Source organism: Marmota marmota, unplaced genomic scaffold (assembly GCF_001458135.2).
Source record: "Marmota marmota marmota unplaced genomic scaffold, marMar, whole genome shotgun sequence".
Taxonomy (NCBI): Eukaryota; Metazoa; Chordata; class Mammalia; order Rodentia; family Sciuridae; genus Marmota; species Marmota marmota.
Genome location: NW_025999944.1, coordinates 10483267 through 10505106, shown reverse-complemented (window position 1 = coordinate 10505106; position 21840 = coordinate 10483267). Strand labels below are relative to the sequence as shown.

Below are 21840 nucleotides of genomic sequence, written 5' to 3'. Positions count from 1 at the left end.
CAAATCCTACTTCACACAGCCCGAAGCAGAGGGGACACACTCACAGCTGTCAGATACAGACAACAGCTGCCACTGAAGCATCTGAAAGAGCAGGGATAACAGGAGTTGGGTGGTGTGACCCAGACACAGCCGCCAGACCCAACTAATGGATAGCAGAGTCCACAGCAGTGCCCCAAAGGGGAACAGATTAACTTCAGTTGCCTTCTTTGCCAAGATTTTAATTTGGGTTTCTGGTATTTTTGTTGAGATGTGGGAATTATGGGGATCAGCAGGTAAAAGAACTAAAAGTTACCTTATAACCAGAGCACATAAAATTATAGACAAAATGTAATATGCCCTGGTTCACCAGAAAATGATTATACTTATAACACAGCAATTTTATTCCTAAATATAGATCTAGTCTTAGGACACTCTTCTATATGTGCACAGGAAGCCACAAAGAAGAACATGGGCACGTTACTGCACTGTACGAAGTTTAAAAATACAAGTCACAGCTGGCTGCTGTGGTGCCCACCTGTAATCACAGCAGCTCAGGAGGCTGAGGCAGGAGGACCATGAGTTCAAAGCAAGCCTCAGCAACTTAGTGAGGCCCTAACCAATTTAGTAAGACTGTCTCTAAATAAAATATAAAAAAGGGCTGGGGATGTAGCTCAATGATTAATCACCCCTGGGTTCAGTCCCTGATACCAAAACAAAAACAAAACAACAACAACAACAAAAAAAACATAAGTCACAGCCAAAATGCTCACAAATAGAAAAATAAAATGTAGTCACACATAGTGAATACTATACAATAATCAAACTGATAAGCAAAAGCTTTTTAAGTTATTAAAAATGATTTTCAAATGTTGAAGTAAAAAGTGTTACAAAGGGAAACAAGAGTTTAGTTCATTAAGTTAGTTCATGAAGTTCAAAAGCACATTAAGTGATACCATGGTTATGGCCACACCCCATGCTGTGGTGATATATATCAGCACATGGCTACCGTGACAGAGGGAGGGAAGGAGGAACAGGACCAGAGGCATTCACAGGAGTTTGCAATTCTTCTGTTTTCTTAAGTGGGCTGGTGAGGTCACAGGTGTCTATTATCATCTGCATTTGCTGGCCTCCCTCAAACATTATGCAGTTTGAAAACGTCAGCTGCTTAGTGGCTCTCCTCACCGGCTCTGGCTGCCAAACTAAGAGAATAGGAGTCAAGAGGTCTTTAACTCCCTTAATTCCCAACTCTGAAAGTCCCCAGAGCCAAGCAGCTGCCACCAGTTGTACCACAGTTGGGCTCCCTCCCTCTGGAAAGCCACCCTGTCCTACACCCCCACACACACACCCATGTATGCCCACCTTGTCCTGCAAGGCCCACTTCCAAGAGAGCCACTCTCCCAGGAGGGAGCCCTGCCTTGCTCCCCAGGCTCTGTACTGGAGTCTGTGAGGCGATCCCCCTTCCCTTTCGGAGTCACCCAGGCATAGCCAGCAGCCAGCTCATTAAGCTCTTCATTCCACAAAAAATGGGTGCCTGGTGTGTATCAACCCCTGTGCTAGAGGTTCTCGAGGCCCAAACCCAAGACTTAAGGAGTCTTAGTTGACAGCCTAATAAGAGGGATAGGCCTGTCCCGACTAAACCTCATACAAAATCCTAAAACAGTTGTTAAGTGAACGCCAAGAACCAATAATAAACTTTTATGATTTTGTTTCACAATAATGATTATTCAATACCTCGTTTTTCCTGAAGACCACAGTATTACTCTTGGCAAGAAAATATCACCTTGTTTGTGTGGAGGCGGGGCTGCTAAATAGAGTCATTAGAAAGACAATAAAAAGCTGTCATTGTGACTCCTCACCTTGAGTCATCTAAGGCTCTTGGAATTTTTATGAGCTACTCACAACACCTGAGGTCCTCCCTCCACCTGCCAGGCAGACCCGGTGGCTCTGAAGCAGCTAGAAGGACAACATGCCCCTGAGGGGACCTGGCCAACATTCCTGGGCACTCATTAGCACAGGTGGCCTGCTGTCCCTTTTCCCATTTAGGGAAATGGAGGGTGGGAGAATTCGCTCAATCTGAACCCAAGCAGCCTGATGGAAGAACCCTCCACTGAACCGTTTGTGGTAGTCGCCTCTCCCTTCGCCGGACAAAACCCCTCAGATGATCAACTAAAAGGCAGAAAGTGTTATCTGGCTCACTGTTCCAGGGTTTCAGTCCATGGTGGCTTGTCCCTGTCACTTTGGGCCTGTGGTGAGGCCGCACATCATGGTAGGAGCCCGTGGGTAGAGAGAAGATGCTCACCTCAGGGTGCCAGGGAAGAGACAGGGAGGGAGGGAGGGGCCAGGTCCTGATATCTCCTCTAAGGGCACGCCCCTATGACCTCACTTCCTCCAAGTAGGCCCCACCTCTTAAAGGTTCCACAACTTCCAATACTCCCCCAGGCTAGAGACCAGGCCTTCAGCACAGGAGCCTTTTACAAACATTTAAGACCCACACCACAGCTGGGCACAGTGACCCACGCCTGTGATTCCAGTGACTCTGGAGCATGAGCCTGGAGGATCGCAAGTTGCAGGCCAGCTTGGGCTTCTTTTTTTTTTTTTTTTTTTTNTCATACATGTACCTAGGGTAATGATGTCCATCTCATTCCTACCCGCATTCCCCCTTGACTTTGTTCTGTGATAAAGAATCTGTGTCCCATTTTGTTGGGAAAAGTTACCCAAAGTCACATGACTCTCTACTGATGGAGCCTTTGCACAAGTTCAAGTCATCTGGTGCCTAGACCTGGTTCTTTCGCTGCTCTCGGTGCCTGGTCTTTAATGTCATTACTGTTTCTTTCCATCTGCTCTGTTCATGCCATGTGTCTTCAGAAATAGAAACTGGGGTTGGTCTCTTTTCAAGAAACTAAGTTTTAATTGGAGCGCTGGTGGTGGTTGGTGTATTTTTAAATTTTTAGTTGTAGATTGACAGCATGTCATGTCTTTATTTATTCATTTTTATGGGGTGCTCAGCGCCTCACACATGCTCCGCAAGTGCTCTGCCACTGAGCCCCAGCCCCAGCCCCCCAACTTGGGCATCTTAGCAAGGCCCTAAGCAACTTAGTGTCTCAAAATAAAAAGGACTGGGGACAGAGCTTAGTGATAGAGTGCCCCTAGGTTGAATACTCAGTACCAAAAATAAAAAATAACAATACTGTTTCCTAACAAAAAAGTCAATCCACCCCTGTATTTCTAGTACCCTATGTTACTACAGCAGAGAGGCAAGAAGTCAATTCCAGGCCCACAGCCAGGAATACTCTGCTTTTAAAAATCTCTGTTAGGTGGGCTCTCCCTACCACAAGCACAGTTACCTTTAACAGGCCTGCTGACCCAAGACTGCAACTGTGTCCTCCTCAGCTTTGAATTCTGCCTCTAGCCAAGTTCCAGTGAGTGCTTCTCAAACTTTTGGGACTTGTGGAATCCCCTGGGAATTTGTTAAACTGCAAAATCTGAGATGCTGTAGTTTTAACAAGGTCCATGCTGATGTCCATGCTGTTAGTCTGAGATGGATTGATGGATTTACTGGGCTGCAAATCAGAATCACTGCAAAGTCAGGGATGCTGTCAGTGTCCGGGAGTCACTCTAGACCCACAGAGTACAGAATCTCCAGAGAATCAGAATTTGAGAGAAACCCCCACCTAAGTCTAAGAACGTCAAGTCTAAGAATCACTTTTTGTCAGCTTTATTATACAAACATGGTCCATGGACCACAGTTGTAGCTTCTCCAACTTCAGTGTATATATATATATAAACCACCTGCATTATCTTGTTAAAATGCAGATTCTAATTTAGTAGTTAGGAGTGGGATCAGAGATTCTGAATTTCTAACAAGTCCCCATGTGAAAGCTATTAGGTAGCAAGATGATGAGTAAAAAAATGTCAGAAAATTTCAGTAGTATGTGTGCATTTGATTTATAAAGCTTTCCTTTCATAATTTTAGATGCAGAGACTAGCACATGGAGGTTCAGGGCACAAGAGGAAGGAACCTGAAACAGCGTGTGAAGCATGGGGATTATGAAGCCACAGCATGTTTCTAATATTGGTTTTTATAGAGTTTAATATTAAACTTCAGTAGCATCAGTGAGAAAGATTCTAGTCAACTTCCCCAGCACCACCACCACAGCCTGTTGCTGGTGCTGAAGATGAAGGCCCTGCTGGGAGTTGGAGCCAATTCAACATGGACCCTACCTCTGCTCATAAAACACTTTAAGAAATCAAAAGGAAACACAGGATTAAAGCACTGGAAACATGCCCAATGGAGTTTCATGCAAATTTGTGGTTCTAGGTAGAATACTTTCAGAGAACTATTTACATGGGAAAGACCCATGACTTTTTCCCTCCCCAAACCAAGGATCGATGTATAACATCCAGGGACATAAACCTGATGTTAAGTGACCTCTGCTAAGAACAATGTTGTCACTTCTCTAAAAGTTAAAAATTGCCCGGATGTATGAATAAGAAGGCTGCTGTATCTATCATCCCAACCAATTAAAACACTAACCACCATTCCAGTTTTTACTGAAGGTCATGGTTTTCCTTGTAATAATTTATGCTCCCAATGTCTGTTATCATTTGAGGTCAGCTTTGATAAAAGATCACCAGGGTAGCCAGCTCCTTACTAATCTTCACCGCCAATGTCCACGAGCACCCGTGGAAATATGGTTGGTTGTTTAATGTTTAAACCACAGAATCAGAACATCTCTGAGAGTAAAACTAGTTCAAATCCAGGACCACTTCCTAAATCATCACAAATTTATACAAGAGGCACCCAACAAATGGACAGTCCATGGCCACCGGAGCCAGGGCCATGTGAAGGCCCAGAAAGAACAAGCAACAAAGAGCGCCCGGCTTCCCTGTGGGGGTCCCTGACATCAGCCTATGGTGGAGAAGGGAGGCAAGCACAGAAGAGAAACTGGCTTTTCAGGGCAGACTGTCTACAAAACAGTGTGAGGAGCCGCAAGGGCCCGGGTGCTCCTCTTTGCTGGGTGCGGGCACCTCTCAAGCCCACCCTCAGCCCACTCCCTGCCCCGAGCGCTTCTTCACTCTCACAGCTGCAAGCATCATCTGGGAGAGGGGTGACTTCAAAGTCTCTCCAGTGACCTTCGATGCCACATTCCCACTACCCTCCATGAAGGACCCTCACACTCCTCAAATCAACCTACTTAAAGCTGACCTCCGAGATGTTCCACAAACCCCGCGTCTTTCCCCGATTCCTGCCGACTGCCTCTGGATTCAGTAAGCCAACCTGCCTGAAATTGCACCAGCGGTTTGAATCAGCCCCCCACGTCCTACACGTAAGACATGCGCCAAATCCTTGTGTCTTAATTTTTTTTTCCTTTACCAGGCTTTTTCTTTCCTAATTCCTTATTATTCCATAAAGTATGACCTAGACCACTACAAAGACTGTGAATAAACTGAAGGTGAATGAATATTCCCTGACTAGAACTTAGCAAATCCTTCCAACAAAATCATAAGAATTGTAAATCGGTTGGAAAGGTTATTTCCATTTTACCGATAAGGATCAGAGTTTCAAGAATGAGACAATCTACCCAAGATCAAGCTGCCAGTAATCCACATGTTAATTCCACCTACCACAGTGCATTGCACTCTATAAAAAGGAAGTGATGTTTCAGGAAGTCCAGAAATAAGTGTCTCAGAAGGGTTAGGGCTGGGAAGGCTGGGTGCCGAGGCGGGTGGCAGTGCGGGTGCTCAGGGAGTGGCGCGATGGCTCCTCCTCAGGTGCTACTGTTGCTGCTAGTCATTTCATCATCATCTACTATGTGCCAGATATTATTAGTCGGCTTGACTTTCTTTCCTGTGATTCACCTCACTTGCCCCTCCCTCCTCTATGTAGGTATTATTAATTCGCTTTTGCACTTGGAGAAGTTCCCAGATTTTATGTATTTACTCACAACTGCTCACCCAGTAACTGAGACAGGACTCAAAACCAAGTACCACTGTGGGTGAATCCTAATGGAGTCCCCACCCCACAGCACTTAGCAGGAACTCCTCTATGGTTAAAAAAAAAAAAATCAAAATTCACCACTACATCCACTTCAGGAAGCTAGAAAGAAAAAACAATGAGACCTTCCTAAACCACAGAAGAAAAGAATTAAAGAGGTGAACAGAGCCACAGCAGCCCACAGTGAACCACGAGGCAGCGCAGCTTCCCGATCCTAACGACAGAAGGAGAGTCGGGAGCTCCCTGGGCACCCAGATCCCTAGAGACAGCGTCACGAAGTCAAAATAGTTTCCCTGTCATCGGCTCAGCTAACCCCACACTATTTTATTATTTATATGGTGTATGAAAATGTTTTTTTGGGTTTTATATTGGGATGCCAGAAAAATTTCTGAAGTCATACTTCCAAAAACTTTCTGTGTGACTCTTATTTCATGCGACTTCTTCCTAAGCAGAAAGGCACGAAGGAAAGAGACAAACTGAAGACGATACAGGATCCTTCTGAACACCAGTGTTCCGTGTGAGATGGGATGGGGGAGACAGGAGGAAGGCAGAAAAACCACAAACACCAAATTCAGAGTGGACTGAACACTTGAAGCACTTTCCTCAGGCCTGTCAGCTGCACACAGATGCAATCCACCCCTTCCCCGAACTCCTCAGTATCTGAAGGAAAAGCTAGGAAGCGGAGACACAGAATCCATCTACTATGCGGAAAAGGTAATTTTAAAAAGCAGTTTTAAAAAGCCAGAAGAGAAGTTCCTGCCACATGACTGCATTTGCTCTCCTTTCCTCTCTGTCCAAACCCAAGCTTAAAAGAAGCTGACAACATTCGGGTCTCTGTGGTCACAATGACAGCATCCGTGCCTTATGGTCTTTGGGTCAGAACTTACTGATTGGAGTTGTGGTCCTCAGATGATAGGCCAGCAAAAGAGAAGCACCCAGACACAAAGGAACCCATTGGAACACAGACAACTGCAAGTCCCTATCCTTTCTAATTTGGGAGCCATGTGACTGGACTTCACACAGCACCGCTGACCCTGGGCAGCCTGAGTGCCTGTAGTTGGACCACAAAGGGAGGAGATGTTACTCTTTGCCCCTTCATTAAAATATTGTGTTACACACACAGCAGGGCAAGCTGTCTACCGGCTGACAGGCAGCTCCTTGGTAAACTGTCCATCAGTCTCGAGCACCTGACAGAATCATTTCTGTCCAGACTGATTCCAAGACTTTTAAAGAGGCATTTTATCCTTACCAAGAGTGATCCATTTGATATCACAAAGGTACACACTGCTTTAATCAAAGACAAATAGTGAGATAAATACTCAGAAAAAAAAAATGTTCTTCCCAACCAGCTATTAGAATAAAATAGATTTGGAATATTTTTTTCTTGGACTTAGGGTAGGGACAGAAGCAGGAAAGAACTTGATCTCCCTATGGCACCAAAGCACAGCTAACTCCAGATTGTATCTGAAAGAGGATGTTCCAAAGTGCTCATCGCAACTCCCCCGATTCTCACCTTTCTTTAGAGTAGCAAAGGAACAAAATAACATCAGCACATGCTCAAAAGAAATCACTGTCAAATACTGCCACTGAAACAATCTTTCATGACAAAGTAAAAAAACACATATTAAAATATGAAAGGATTTAAAAATATTTCCAAGCAATACCAAAACAAATATTTTTGCTGTTGCTGTTGTTGAAGGTATTTGGTCCTGTTTAGGATCCATCATGCAATCATTATCAGTCATCCCCTTGATTGAAGAGCTCAATTCAGCACAGGTCCTAAGAGCATGGGCTCTGGAGGCTTACTGCTTGGGTTCAAGTGCTGGGTGTGCCTCTTACCATTTGTGCAACCTTGAGCAAGTTATTTAACCTCTCTGTGCTTTAATTTGTCTGAAAAATGAGAACAGTAATAGCTTCATTCTTTCTTCCAGCTTATTAAGAGACTTAAAACACCACAGCTTTACCAAATAAATAAAACCTGTGGGCCTCAGGTTTTATATAAAAGCACAATTAGAGACTAGGCTAAAGTAATCTGAGAATATTTTCTACTAGCTAACAACTAATACTGTATACATTAACATCAATTCAGATGGGCCTAATTTCCTTAAGTATTCTACTAAATATCAAAGGGCATTATTGGGGGATATTCAGTCTTATTGTCCCTTCTTCAACCCTTCCTCAGAGTTCACTTTAGCCCATGTGGTCAGACCTCAGCCTAGGACCCAGGATTACCGGAGACCCATGAACAGAAATGGAGCACCCAGCATATCAGCTTGTTGTATTGATCACCTTTCTTTTGTAAGTATTGTACTTATTAATAAAATTGGATGATATTCTTTTCCTTGAGTTCGAGCTGACCCTCAGGACTTGGCTGAGGGCAATCAATTACACTGACTACTGTGCAGTCAGCAATCTAGGCTGGATTTCCTCAGCAGGCACAATACCTCCAAGCCTACTTCCTTACCTCTGCAGAGGGATGTTTTAAAAGGCTGCTCATTGATTGCTTTAAAATCTTATGGAAACAGGTTTATTAATGACTTGTTAAGTTTTCCCTCAAACTCAACAACACGCCCCGACCACCATCAAAAACAACCACCAGTGCTGGGGGTGTAGCTCAGTGGTAGAGGCGTGCTAGGTTTGATCCTCAGCACCACATAAAAATAAAGACACTGTGTCCATCTACAACTAAAAATTTAAAAATACACCAACCACCACCAGCGCTCCAATTAAAACTTAGTTTCTTGAAAAGAGACCAACCCCAGTTTCTATTTCTGAAGACACATGGCATGAACAGAGCAGATGGAAAGAAACAGTAATGACATTAAAGACCAGGCACCGAGAGCAGCGAAAGAACCAGGTCTAGGCACCAGATGACTTGAACTTGTGCAAAGGCTCCATCAGTAGAGAGTCATGTGACTTTGGGTAACTTTTCCCAACAAAATGGGACACAGATTCTTTATCACAGAACAAAGTCAAGGGGGAATGCGGGTAGGAATGAGATGGACATCATTACCCTAGGTACATGTATGACTGCACAAATGGTGTGACCCTACTTCGTGTACAACCAGAGAAGTGAAAACTGTGCTCCATTTATGTAAAATGAATCGAAGAGCATTCTGCTGTCATGTATAACTGGTTAGAACTCATAAATTTAAAAAATAAAAAAGATAAAAAACCCAAGGTCATCTAAGACCCTTTCAAACTGTACTTCCTCAGCCCACAATACTAACACAATTCTTCTGATATTGCAACTTCTCCAAAACACCTAAGAAATGGGGGGGGGGGGGTTTAAAGAAAAATACGAGACCTTTTTAGTTCCTTTAAAACTTTTTAGGATCATTCTGTCACACACACACACACACACACACACACACACACACACACACTTTTAACCTTAACATAAACATACACCTCAAAATAAAACTTCCTTCACCTACAACCACTTACTATCTTATGTCAACTCAAATGATACAAAATGAGGAGCCCCGTCAAGCTGCTCTGTCCACGTGGCTGCAGCCCTGGTGGACCAGGGCAATGACCGCCAGCCAGGAGACCTGGAGGACAAGGGCCAGGGCTGATGAGAAGCAGGCTGGCTGGCCTCTGAGGTACATCTCCCACAGTGTTAGAATTTGGACTTTTATCACTGGCGAGGTATCACGGCCTGATGATGCAGGTGACACAGCTGAAACTTCATCTCCAGACAGCCTGAAGAATTTAGGCCACTAAATCTTAGGCTAAAATACTATGACCTACTCCAGGATGCTAAGGATTTGACTCTGTCCGTGCTAATGCCCTGCACCCAGGCTGCCCAGACCATGGCCACTTCCTGTTCTCCGTGGCTGTCCTCCAGTTCCCTCCTGTTCAGACACTACTCGCCTCATACCTTCATGGACACACCTTCCCTGTGGCTTCTGCAGTAAACCTCTCTGCCCAGACCACCTCCAGTTCCTGACCTGGTTTTGATCAGATGTAAACAGCTTCCATTCACCCTAGAAAGTCGGGTTGGAACTGAGAGGAAATTATCTACATGCCTGTCACACAGCACTCTGTCACAATTTAGTCACCAGGGATGATGAGGAAGCAAAGGACTAACTTGTCACCCTCCCCTGGGGAACATCCCCTCTCAAGGGTGCCTCCAGTTAGAATCCCCCACTCTCTGACACACTCCCTTTTCAAGGATTCCCCACCTTGGGACACCCTCCCCTCTGGGACCCTCAAGGAAACCCTCAGAGTTCATTCCCCTGGGGGACCCTCAGAGAAACGCTGTTTTGAGGGACACACCTTGGGGACACCCTCCACTCGGAGATATAGGAAGTCTACACTTGGACTTAACAGATGCCCAATTCAGAGTCAAACATTTCCTCAAGCCCCTACTTATACCAGGCGCTGTGCTAGGTGCTCATCCATGTCAACCCTTTCAACCTCATGGTCACACCATACACAGGGTATCAGACCCCATTTTGCAGATAAATAAATCAGCCTTCAGAAAGAATAAGTGGCTTGTCCAAGTAATTCAGACCCGAGTCTTGGGCTTCTGAGACCTTCTTTTCATTCTCTGTGACCCACAACCAACACCCACAACCAATTTCACAGGAGAATGCGGAACTACAATGTTACAATGTACCAGCCTTGAATTTGCTCATCCAATAAAACACAAACCTATAAAATAGTTACAGAAAATGCCAACACAGGGTCAATTGTTCCAAAAGAGATTTGCTGAATACCTGTAGTACGCATACTGACTTTTTTTTTTAAGCACTGATTTTCTTATATAGCTTTATCCCTATTTAACCTTCCTTCCCTCCACCACCACCTAAACACACAATACACACAGGGAAAAAAAAAAAACATCAAAACTAAATTCATAAAATGTATAAGGTTTAGTGTTCTCTGACCACTGATGGAGATGCTAAATGAGAGGCAGATGACCTGAAAGTGATGGTTAAGAAAAAAATGAAATGCTAGATAATCCATAGCTGCAGAAGGAATCCCTAAATGACAGGGGATGGTGCACGTAACCGAGATAATCTGTCATTTTACCACCCAGATAGACTTCAATCCTGAAGTAGAAAGAGAAAATAAGTATTTACAGACTTGCCAAGAATCAGCTTTATCAAGCATCCGTATCAGATCCTCCCCTCCATCTCGGGAACAGGTAGACAGCCAGACAGAACAGGATCTTGGGGAATAAAAGGCTAAAAGAGTCTGGTGACCATCAAACCCAAATCCCTAGACATACAATCAAGGAATCTCTGGACTAACCCAATGACCTGCTCCATGTCACCAAGAAATGCTGGTGCAGAATATAGCTCTTTTGTCACAGTAGAGGCCACTGTCAAGCCTCCTGGCCATCCACAAGCACTTGCTAGTATCTACACAAGGTAATCCAGGGAACACCACAGAAGAGAAGGCACACAGCTGGCCAATTTGGCAAACCACGAAGGTGTACTGTGCCAGACCTTAAAACCCAAATTACTTTTTACTCACATCATTTGCTTATATCCAGTGAAACTGGCCCAAATGATTTTGAAATATAGTAGTCCACATTCCTATTTCCCAAAGAAAGAACTCTACAAACACAGCCACCACAAAATGAGCAACAGTGGGTCTGGTACCTTCCCCAGAAGGCCATCTCCGGGGGGCCTTTCATGTACATGGAGTCGCTGGCATCATTCAGCCCGTTGGTGATCCCGCCAGAGTAGCCCAGGACGATCCCACCATCTGCTGAGACACTCAGGACATCCTGGTGTCCTCCCGCTGAGGTCCTCTCCAAGAACTGACCCCCTTCTTTAATGCGCTGCTGGATCATTGGTGTAAGGGGCATCTCAAAGCTGAAGTAGCTATCTGGCTCCGAGTAGAGTGTCTCCAGCGACTCTGCACTGTAGTACAAAGAAGTGTTGTCCAAGATGGTCTCAAACTGGGAGCTGTACACGTCAGTGGAGTCCTCGGTGTACCCTGGCCCAAGCAGTTCATCATCTTCGCCCCTGAGGTGCTCCTCCTGCTCCAGGATCCTAGAATGAAAATAAGAGTAAAGAATTTCAATACTAGGTGATTGTGGGGGGGTTGCACTGCTGGGGACTGAACTCAGCGGCACTCGACCACTGAACCACATCCCCAGCCCTATTCTGTATTTTATTTAGAGACAGGGTCTCATTGAGTTGCTTCGCACCTCACTTTTGCTGAGGCTGGCTTTAAACTCACGATCCTTCTGCCTTAGCATCCCAAGCCTCTGGGAGGATTACAGGCATATGCCAGCATGCTTGGCAGGTTAATTTTTTTTTTTCTCCTTCAACCTAAAAAAACATGATGTTCTTCTGTAAGTATAGCTCATATTCACTGAACTTGTGTGTTAACCACATTTAGGTTTTTTTAAGTTTTTGGAGGTTCTGGGTATTTAACCCAGGAATGTTCCACCAATGAGCTACATCCCACGCCCTTTTCATTTTTTTTATTTTGAGACAGGGACTTGCTAAGTTGCCCAGGCTGGTCTAGAACTTGCAATTCTCCTGCTTCAGCCTCCCAAATCACTGGGATTACACGTATGTGCCACCATGACTGGCTTAACATATTTAGGAAAGAAGATACGAAACACATTTGGGTTTTAAAAAAAAAATTTAGCCCACATGTGACTACACTGTAAATAATTTAATAAAGTTTCAAACCAGTTTCTTAATGTATGAATGCATCTGGTCCAATGAATATTTGCATAAAATATTAAATTCTCAGCTATGCTCCAAAAATTCTGACCATATACAACTACCATCATTTTTAATTATGATAGAAGCAGATAAACATACCATGCAAACTTGATACAGTAAATTTTCTGAAATTTAAACTAAACTGAAAGGGAAGGTACTGGGGAATAAGACAGATCAAATTGTTATGTACATGTACGAATATGGCATAAAGAATCCCTCTTTTAGGTATAATTTTAATGCAACAATAAAAATAATTTTCTAAAAATACACTAAACTTTCATCAGTTATTAATACTTTCTGATTTAAATAAAAACAAATGTCCTGGAAAGGATGACTTGAGCAGAATCCAAGGGCTGCCCTCTGCTGACAACAAAGCCACATTGCAGAGAGCACAGGTCCAAAACTGCCCCACCATGAATGACCTCAGGGACATAGTAACTTCAGGGCCACCCAAAGAGGCTAGCACCAACTTACAGCTGATAAACTGGGTGGGACACTGATTTTGACAGACAAATATGAAAAATACACAACATGTTTTTCAAATATTAAAAATGAAGGTCAGTATTACTAAATGAAGTTTAAAACTTGGTGAGGTGGATCAGTAGTAAAAGCAGGAGGTTGAGCCAGAAAAAGGGCTGAGTTATATACAGCTCCATGGCAGAACTTTTACCTAGCAAGCGTGAGGCCCTGGATTGATCTCCATCATGCGGGGGTGTGGGGGGGAAGACAAGAAAAACCTGGGGCTTAATTCTGGCTATGCCAATTACTACTATGTCACTTTTTATGCAACTTTACTGAACCTCTCTGAGCCTCCAATTCCTATATATAGGAATAATAAGTAGAAATAGGAATTATCTATTAAGTATCTCATAAATAATCCATAGTTCTGGTTATTACCAGAAGACAACAATGCAGTTGTGCATGTTGTGTTTAAAGTTGTGGAAGGTCCACCATGTACCAAATTCTATTCTGGGCTTATATCTCGTAAGGTCTTCCCACTGACCTTGGAATAAGAGACAGAGTTCTATGCAGATGCTCCTTCCCACAGCCTGGCTAACTCTTATTCATTCCTCAAATCTCAGCTTAATGACCATTTCCAAAAAAGGGCCTTAGCCAAGCCATCAACTGAATGAGCCTCTCCCCATCCACCCAAATTATTCTGACGTGTCTTTGTTGTTTTCCTTCATAGTACCTAGCACGATTTGTGATCCCACGCTAATTAATGTGTTTACAGGAAAAGTGTTTTTCCTCAGTGGTCAATTCCATGAGAACAGTGACCACAGACTCTATTAATTTTCAACATTCCTTTATGCCCAGCATCTCACAGGGTCAAGGACAGTAAACAGTGGGGAAATATTTGTGAAAAGAATGGAAGGAAAGAGAAGAAAGAATGAATTAATAATCTGAACATAAATACACATTCTGACAGGAATATAAATACTAAGCCATATGCCACGTATCGAGGCTGGTTTGAGGAAGCCCTGGAGATTTTACATGCTAGGGGTGGGAGAGGATCCTAATGGTCTTCCCAAAGGAGCACAGGTCTCAGCAGATGTGTTAACTGCAAAGGAAAAGACATCTCCTTGTATAGAACAAACACAAAACTCAAATCACAAAGAACACTTCCCGCTTAACAGAGATGTGCTCCTACATAAGCTCTAACACAGGTGTCATGAGGGCTAACAGGGTCGAGGGTGCACATTCCAGTGCAGTTCACAGCAAATGACTCTACCCAAAGGCACACAGGTGGTCAATGGGTCCTGGTTTCCATTCATCCAAGCATAGAGCTGGTACGGATCTCAGAAATGTAGACCAGGATGAATATCATGCAATACCAAGTTTAGACACCAGGGCCACAAATCAAAACACATACTACTTGTGAGAAGAAGGGAGTCCCATGTGAGTTCCACAAACAAATGAATTACAGAGTCTTCTTTCTGCCCTTTTGAAATGTGTTCTCTAAACACGGAAAACTCCAATCCAGAACTTCTGGGTTCACATCTGAAAGCAGGCTGCATTGTAACTGGTGTGCACTACACTGCAGCCGTTGGGATTTGTACCCAAGAAATGGCTGAGTTAAGATACAGTGACTACATGAGATACAACAAAAGAGTCTAAATCTTTTCACACTGTTTCAAACAACTATGGAGTGCTTTAGTTACCTTGATGCTGAAAAACTCAAAACCTGATGAATACAATACAATATCAGTGAAATGGAGCTGCAAAACTAAGGGTTCAACTAAGAGTTCAATGGTCTCTTCTGAAAGTTTGCCTGGTCCATGCCTAATGGACTTTGTTACAAGATCACCTTAATGTCCTATAAACTTGGAATCTAAGAAGGGCCTAGCTTAGGACACCTTCTCTTTCATTCTATGATGAGGAGGATCCAGAGTACCACAGTCCCCCCTTATCTGCAGGGGACACATTATTCCAAGACACTCAGCAAATGCCAGAAACCAAGAATAATATTCAAATTCCAAGAATACTGTGTTTTTTCCTAAACATGCATACCTATGATAAAATTTAATCAATAAATTTAAGCACAGTGAGAAACTAACAATCATAAAATAAAAGAAATTATACCAATATACTATAATGAAAGTTATTTAAAACTTGGGAATCGCTTATTTCTGGAATTCCCCATTTAATATTTTCAAACCTCAGAAAGTGACACTTGCGGTAAGGGGGAACTGCGGTACTGTAAGTTGAGTTCTGTCAAGCACAGGACGATGGCTTTCTCTAACCAGGCATCACAGACAGCAAGGTGACTCTGGGAGCTCACCTTCCCTTGTCTCTCTCCAGCTCAGCTCTCTTCTCAAGATGTTGTCTGTTTTCCTTGAGGAAGACTTCATCCTCGCCACTCTCAGCAAGAGGCACCGGGGAAAATCTCCCTGAGCTAGTGCCAGGCCTCTCCGAGGGGATTTTCCAGGTTTCATCCCAAACACGCTCAGTTACACCAGCTGAATGGCAGGGAGCAGCAGCTGAGATGAGATGGCTTGGCACTTTGGAAAACTCTTTGCTTACAGGAGAGGCTGTCCTTGCCGGCGATGTCTCAAAATCAGCAGGAGCCTGTGTCTCTCTCTTCCCTCCTTCTGTCCACAGTATTTCCACCCCTTGAAATTCCACATGCTTGATCCGGCCTGCACGTCCCAGGGAGCCTCGATCACATCCCCCTGGGTGCTCTCTCCTAGCATCAGAAATCTGCTCTTTTGAAAAGCCAACGCTGCCTGCAGAGTTATCGATTACTGCTGGGCTCCGCAGGGAGGACACGGGATAAGCTGGCTCGGACACACAGAGAGCCCCTTTTCTCCCAGTAGTAGTTACCCGGGGAAGCTCAGCCTGGGTCTCTCCTGTTAATAGTGCAAGTGCAGTCAGATCTTTCTGGATGCTCAAATAAACATTTTCCTCAGTCGTTCCTTCAGCTGGAAGAGGTGTATCTGGTGATGGTTCCTGGCCCGCAGAGAATGGCTTGGAGGCTCTCTGTGTTTTATGACTGGCAGTGTCCAGCTCTTTTTCCACATGCTGAAATGAAAAACTAGAAACAGCATCTTTGTCCAGTACCTTTGTAGCCTGTAACGTTCCTGAAACTATTCTGGCTTCTGTGTCTTTCAGAGCAGAAATCAGAGAGTCAATGGATTGTAAACTTTGTTCCTTGAGGTGACTTTGAGAGGGGGCTTCAATGACATCTTTTGGTCCTTCCGAAATACTGTTGAGCCCAGAGCCTTGGCCAGCAAGAAGGTGGACCCCCCATGGCCCTGGCGGGTGGCATGGCAGAGACTCTGCATCAAACTCCAAAGAAGCTCTCAGGCCTTCTCCGCCTTCTTCCATGGTCCCATATTCTGGAAATTCATTTGTGACATTCGGTGGGAGTAAAGTGCTTCCTCCATGATCACCTGTGAATACAACAGAAGAGAAACAAGACTTATTTCTGGATACCAGGCTCCAGTATGTGTTCATCGGTATCCAACATTAGCACTCGACAATACTTAGGTATCTGATTCTTGCACTGCACCTCTTTCCAACACCCTGTGGCTCTCATACTTTATAGCCACCCCTGCTAGCATACATGCATGTCACAGCACAGGAAGCAATCCAATGACACATGCCATACTTAACCCTGCTTCTGATAAGAGTCCCATGCATTAGCATGCAGTAACTCTGCTACTTCATGGGCAAAAACAGATTTAAATGAATAAGTCTCATCTTCCAATACCACTGGGGAGACAGCAACATAAAATACTTATGTTGGTCATAATCAAACAGCCTTATGAATGTGCAGGACAAGCTCTGAGACCAAACCTCAGAGGAAAGACACTATAAAAAGTCAGTATATTTTCTAGCCAGAAGTCTCTCCATTCCACTATGCAACTTCAGTGGGAAAGAAAATGCTTTCAAAATATCCCTGAAGAAAGAGAGTGCAGCCAACATGGAATAGGAAACGGAAAGTTGAAAAGACATCTAGGATCCCCAAAGCCCAGACTTATCGTTCAATTTTTTAATTGATAAATGAAAGTTATATGTATTTATGGTGTCCAACATGATATTCTGATAAATGTATACACTGTGAAATGGGTAAATCAAACCAATATATATATCCATTAACTTTATATCTTTTTTGTATGTGGTGAAAACATGTAAAATCAAGTCTTAGCAACTTTCAAGTGTGCAACACCTTGTTTAAAACTTCCTGGTTAACAATAGATCTCCTGGATTTATTCCCTGCACCTGAAAATGTACATTTTTTAACCACTATCTTCTCAATGCCACCCCCTCCCTCTCCCATTAACCACTATTCTACCCTCTACTTCTATGAGTTTGACTTTTTAATAATATTCCACATGAGATCACCAACTGCGTACAATTTCAATATTATCTTATGCAGAACCGCAACATATGAAGCAGAGAAAACAATATTTAATTAGGCTACATTTATTATAATGAATCAAATTTACATTTTCCTATTAAAACGACAAGTCAACGGGAACTGAAAATGGGGACACTGACACATAAAATACTTAAATTGGGGGTTTACAGATAACAGTTACAGTCTTTTCAGCCTCTCCTGAACTGGGTTTTGGTGACTCTGTATCTACACTAGAAATACAATATACTCACTTCTACTTTACGAAGGAGGACATCTGTTGCTGTTAAATCACAACAGAGTTACAACCTTCTTAGTTATTGAAATACTTCATATATGTACAAATAAATACACTGAAATGGCATGAGAGTCTTAATTTAAGTCATTAACAAAACAAGGTAACTTGAAAACAACACTTAATACGTGGTACCCTCCACGTGTTAAAATTTGATAAATGGTAACAACACACCTGAAGGTATATGTTGTTTCATATGCCATTTTCTTAAGTAATTTGAAATGTAATTTTTAAAGCTAAATTGGAATCAAGTGTTGATGGAATCTAAGAAGCACTTCAGCATGTCACCAGACAGAACCAACAGCTAGGGCATGCTGAAATTTTTGAAAAGGAAGCAAATTCTCCAACAATTAATTTGAAAATGAAGACATGTAAAAACAATAGATGGTAGCATATTAGCATTTATTTTTTCAGTGCCAAATATATTATTAGTACCTCTAATTTTCCCCCTCTTAAGATCCAGTGGGTTTTGGTATATTCACAAAATTATGTTAAGTATTACCACTATCGTCACAGAACATTTTCAATATCCCTAAAAAAAACTTCCAAATCCATTAGCAATCCCTCCCCATCTCACAACTCCTCAGTCCCTACTAAGTACCAATCTGCTGTCCATCTTGACGGCTTGTGTATTTTGGATACTAAATATATAATATACAAGTCAAATAATATGTGCCATTTTGGGTCCAGTTTCTTTCACTTAGCTCAATGTTTTCAAGGGTTATTCATATTGTAGCATGTATCAGAATTCCATTCCTTTTTATCACCAAATAATATTGCATTATATGTAAATACAACATTTTCTTTATCTACTTATCAATGGATGGCTATTTGGGCTGTTTCCATGTTCTGGCTACTATGAATAATAAATTTGTATATGAGTTTCTGCATCTAAATATAACTTCAATTCTCTTGAGTAAGTGAATTTCTAGGTCATTTGGTAAATCTATGTTTAATGTTTTCAGGAAGTGCCAAATAGTTTCCCAAAGCAACCGCTCTATTTTATATTCCTACAGCATGTCTGAGGGTTCCATTATTGCGCAGGTTAGAGGGTATAAAGTAGCATTTCTCTGTGGTTTTGATTTGCATTTCCCCCAGGGACTAATGATATTGAACATCTTATCATGTGCTTACTGGCATTTTTGTGTAGCTTCTTTACAGATGTGTCTACTAGGATCCTTTGCCCATTTTATAATTGGTTTATTTGTCTTATTGTTTAGTTGTAAGGGTTCTTTATATGTTCTGACAGAGGTTCTTTATCAGATATATACTTAGGAAATACCTCCCATTCTGTGCTTTGTCTTTTCACTTAATTGATGTCTTTTGAAGCACAAAAAACTTTTAATTTTGATTAACCCAACCTTACCTATTATTCTTTTGTTGTTTATGCTCTTGATGTCACATGTAACAAATCACTGTCTAATCCAAAGATACAAAGACTTACTCCTGTTTTCCTTTAAGAATTTTACAGTGTTAGCTATTACATTTAGATCTTCGATCTATGTTCTAGTTAATTTTTGTATATGATGTGAAATAGAGATTCAACTTTATTCTGTCACATGTAGATATCATGATGTCCGGCACTATCTGTTGAAAAGGCATTCTCTTCTCGTACTGACTTGCCGTGATACCCTTGTAGAAAAATCACTTGTTAATAAACGTAAAGGTTTTTGGGGTCACTCAATTATACTGCACTGAGCTAGATATCTATCTGCACCAGCGTCTCACTGTCTCGATTATTGTAGCTCCAAGTAAAATTTGGAAGTAACAGTCCTATAACTTTGTTCTTCCTTAGTCCGGTGATGATGGCCACTCTAGGCCCCTCATACATTCTTGCATGTATTTTAGGATCAGCTTATCAGGCAGCTGAGATTCTGAAAGGCACTGTAATCAATCTATAGAGTTCTAGATTCTTAGCCATATTCTTATTGTATCTTTAGATCCATGATCATGGACTGTCTTTCCATTTTTTTATTCTTCTTTCTTTCAACAGTGTCTTGAAGTTTTAAATTACAAGTTTTGGATTACTTTCATTAAATTTATTCCCCTAGGCATTTTATTCTTTTTGATACTACTAACAGGGAAGTTATTTTTTTTTTTACTTTCATTTCCAGATCATTCATTTCTAGCATAAAGAAATAAAATCTATTTCATTGATATGTTGGCCACAAACCCTGCACCTTGATGAACTTGTGTTTTAGGTCTAATAGTGTTTTCATAGATTCCTTAAGATTATCTACATACAAGATCATGCCACCTATGAACAGAGGTGGCTTGATTTCTTCCTTTCTGACTCCAATCTATCTTTCTTATATATTTCTCTCAGCTCTCCTCTCAAATATGCTGTACCATTGCTTCCAAAGTGAAGGAGGGGTGCCGCACACATACCTTCAAGAGGTTCTCTTTAATTCTAATATATACTGGAAATAAAACTGCCCACTTGGACACTCTCTACTTTCTAATCCTCTGACTTGCTCAACCTCTTTTTCCCACCTGACATACTTCTTCCCATCTCAGCACGATCAGTTTTTTTTTTCCCCACTTTCCAAGGCCTAATTCCAATTCCCTCTCCTTAACCGGGCCTTCCCTCAACTTGAGAGATATCACCTTTCCTCCTTAAAAATGGCAAGAGCCTTTAGCTGTGTGTTATGTACAGTACAAATACGTGAAACCAATGAACACAGTCAGCTCACATCTGAAAGCTTCAAAAGACTACAACTTCTAACCCATCGTGAAGCGTTTAGAGAAAAACAACCACAGTGACCACCAAAGCCATGTACATACATAACCCCAAAGCACACCGCAGCGAGATTCATTCAACGAAGGGAAGAAAGGTTAAGCCTCATCATGAGGGAATCCACTGTGTGGACTGGTTTAAACTGTCATCTACAACAGCAATGAAAATAAACACTGGCCCAGAGAAAAGCAAACAAAAGGAAATGAAAGACAAGAGAGACCTCAAAGAAACTAACTAATTCTTGTGCCCCGTATTTTAAGACTCTTTACTGAGATGCCTCTTTCTCAGGGACGGCAAGTGCATCCACTGTGGGCAAATGCTTGTGCTCTTTGACATAACAGTTTGACAACTTGTCAAACCAAGAGATCAGACAAAAGGGAGGGGCCAAGGCAAGGCCCTGCAGGACACCCCGCTGGCTTCCCATCTTATTGCTCCTCTGGTCTAAGTTTACTGCTCTTTGAAGTTGTCGTCTTTTGAAGTGCTAAGGAGTTTCATTTATTTTATCAACTAGTTGAGGACCAGCACAGACAGACCAGGGGTAACAAATGCTCCGAGAGCCTCAATGACCTGACCAAGTCGACTACAATGCCGTTCAACACAGTATTATATCAGAACTAAGGGTCAGGAATCATTCCTGGTCTCCCGTCTCTCAGCAATAAATTCATGGGAAAAACTTGGTGCTGCTGAGTTGTAAGACCACCATTTCCAACAGCAGCAGCAGCAGCAGCAGCAGCAGCAAACACAATACACAAAGTCTTCCAGCAGCTGCTTCAGTGTAGAAGCAGTCTTCATGGTCATTCTCCCTCGGTTGGAGCACATGTCACAGGATACAGAGCAACAGCAACCTTCTCCACCAAGCACAGCACCCCATCACACGCAAGAGCAGTTTATTTTTGCTGTTTGCATCTCTTGTCACCACTTGAACTATATTAAACGACAAACAAAATCTGCGAAATATCAATCCCAACCCTTTACTTAGAATTTCTGATTTGCTCCTCAGAAGTCGTTCCTTTGGAACTCCCTCTACTAGGGTGATTATATTTTAAAAAGAGCAATTTTTTTTTTCATTTAAGACTTTTTTCTCTCACCGCCTTTCTAACAGGGCCGTGGATACTCCAATTCAAGGTCCACTGATTGCCAACTTCATTCATTCAGCAAACACTGACTGCCTACCTGCTATGCACTCAACACACAGGATCCAAATCGGTGTTGTCAGAGCCTGTCAACTTGGCACGTTACAAAGACCACCTTGGTAGCAAGGGAAGGACGTACAGG

At 42.5% G+C, this 21840-nt stretch overlaps 1 protein-coding gene across 5 annotated transcripts in view; it reads right to left on the bottom strand.

Moving 5' to 3' along the window:
* Psd3 (pleckstrin and Sec7 domain containing 3) overlaps window positions 1-21840 on the bottom strand; it is a 567268-nt gene that overhangs the window by 270163 nt on the left and 275265 nt on the right. For all 5 annotated transcript variants that reach the window (XM_048801652.1, XM_048801653.1, XM_048801654.1 and 2 more), the window contains 2 exons: window positions 15455-16565; window positions 11590-11985 (listed from right to left, as the gene is read on the bottom strand). In XM_048801652.1, coding sequence (XP_048657609.1) covers window positions 11590-11985; window positions 15455-16565 — 1507 coding nt within the window. The remainder of the gene's footprint in view (window positions 1-11589; window positions 11986-15454; window positions 16566-21840) is intronic.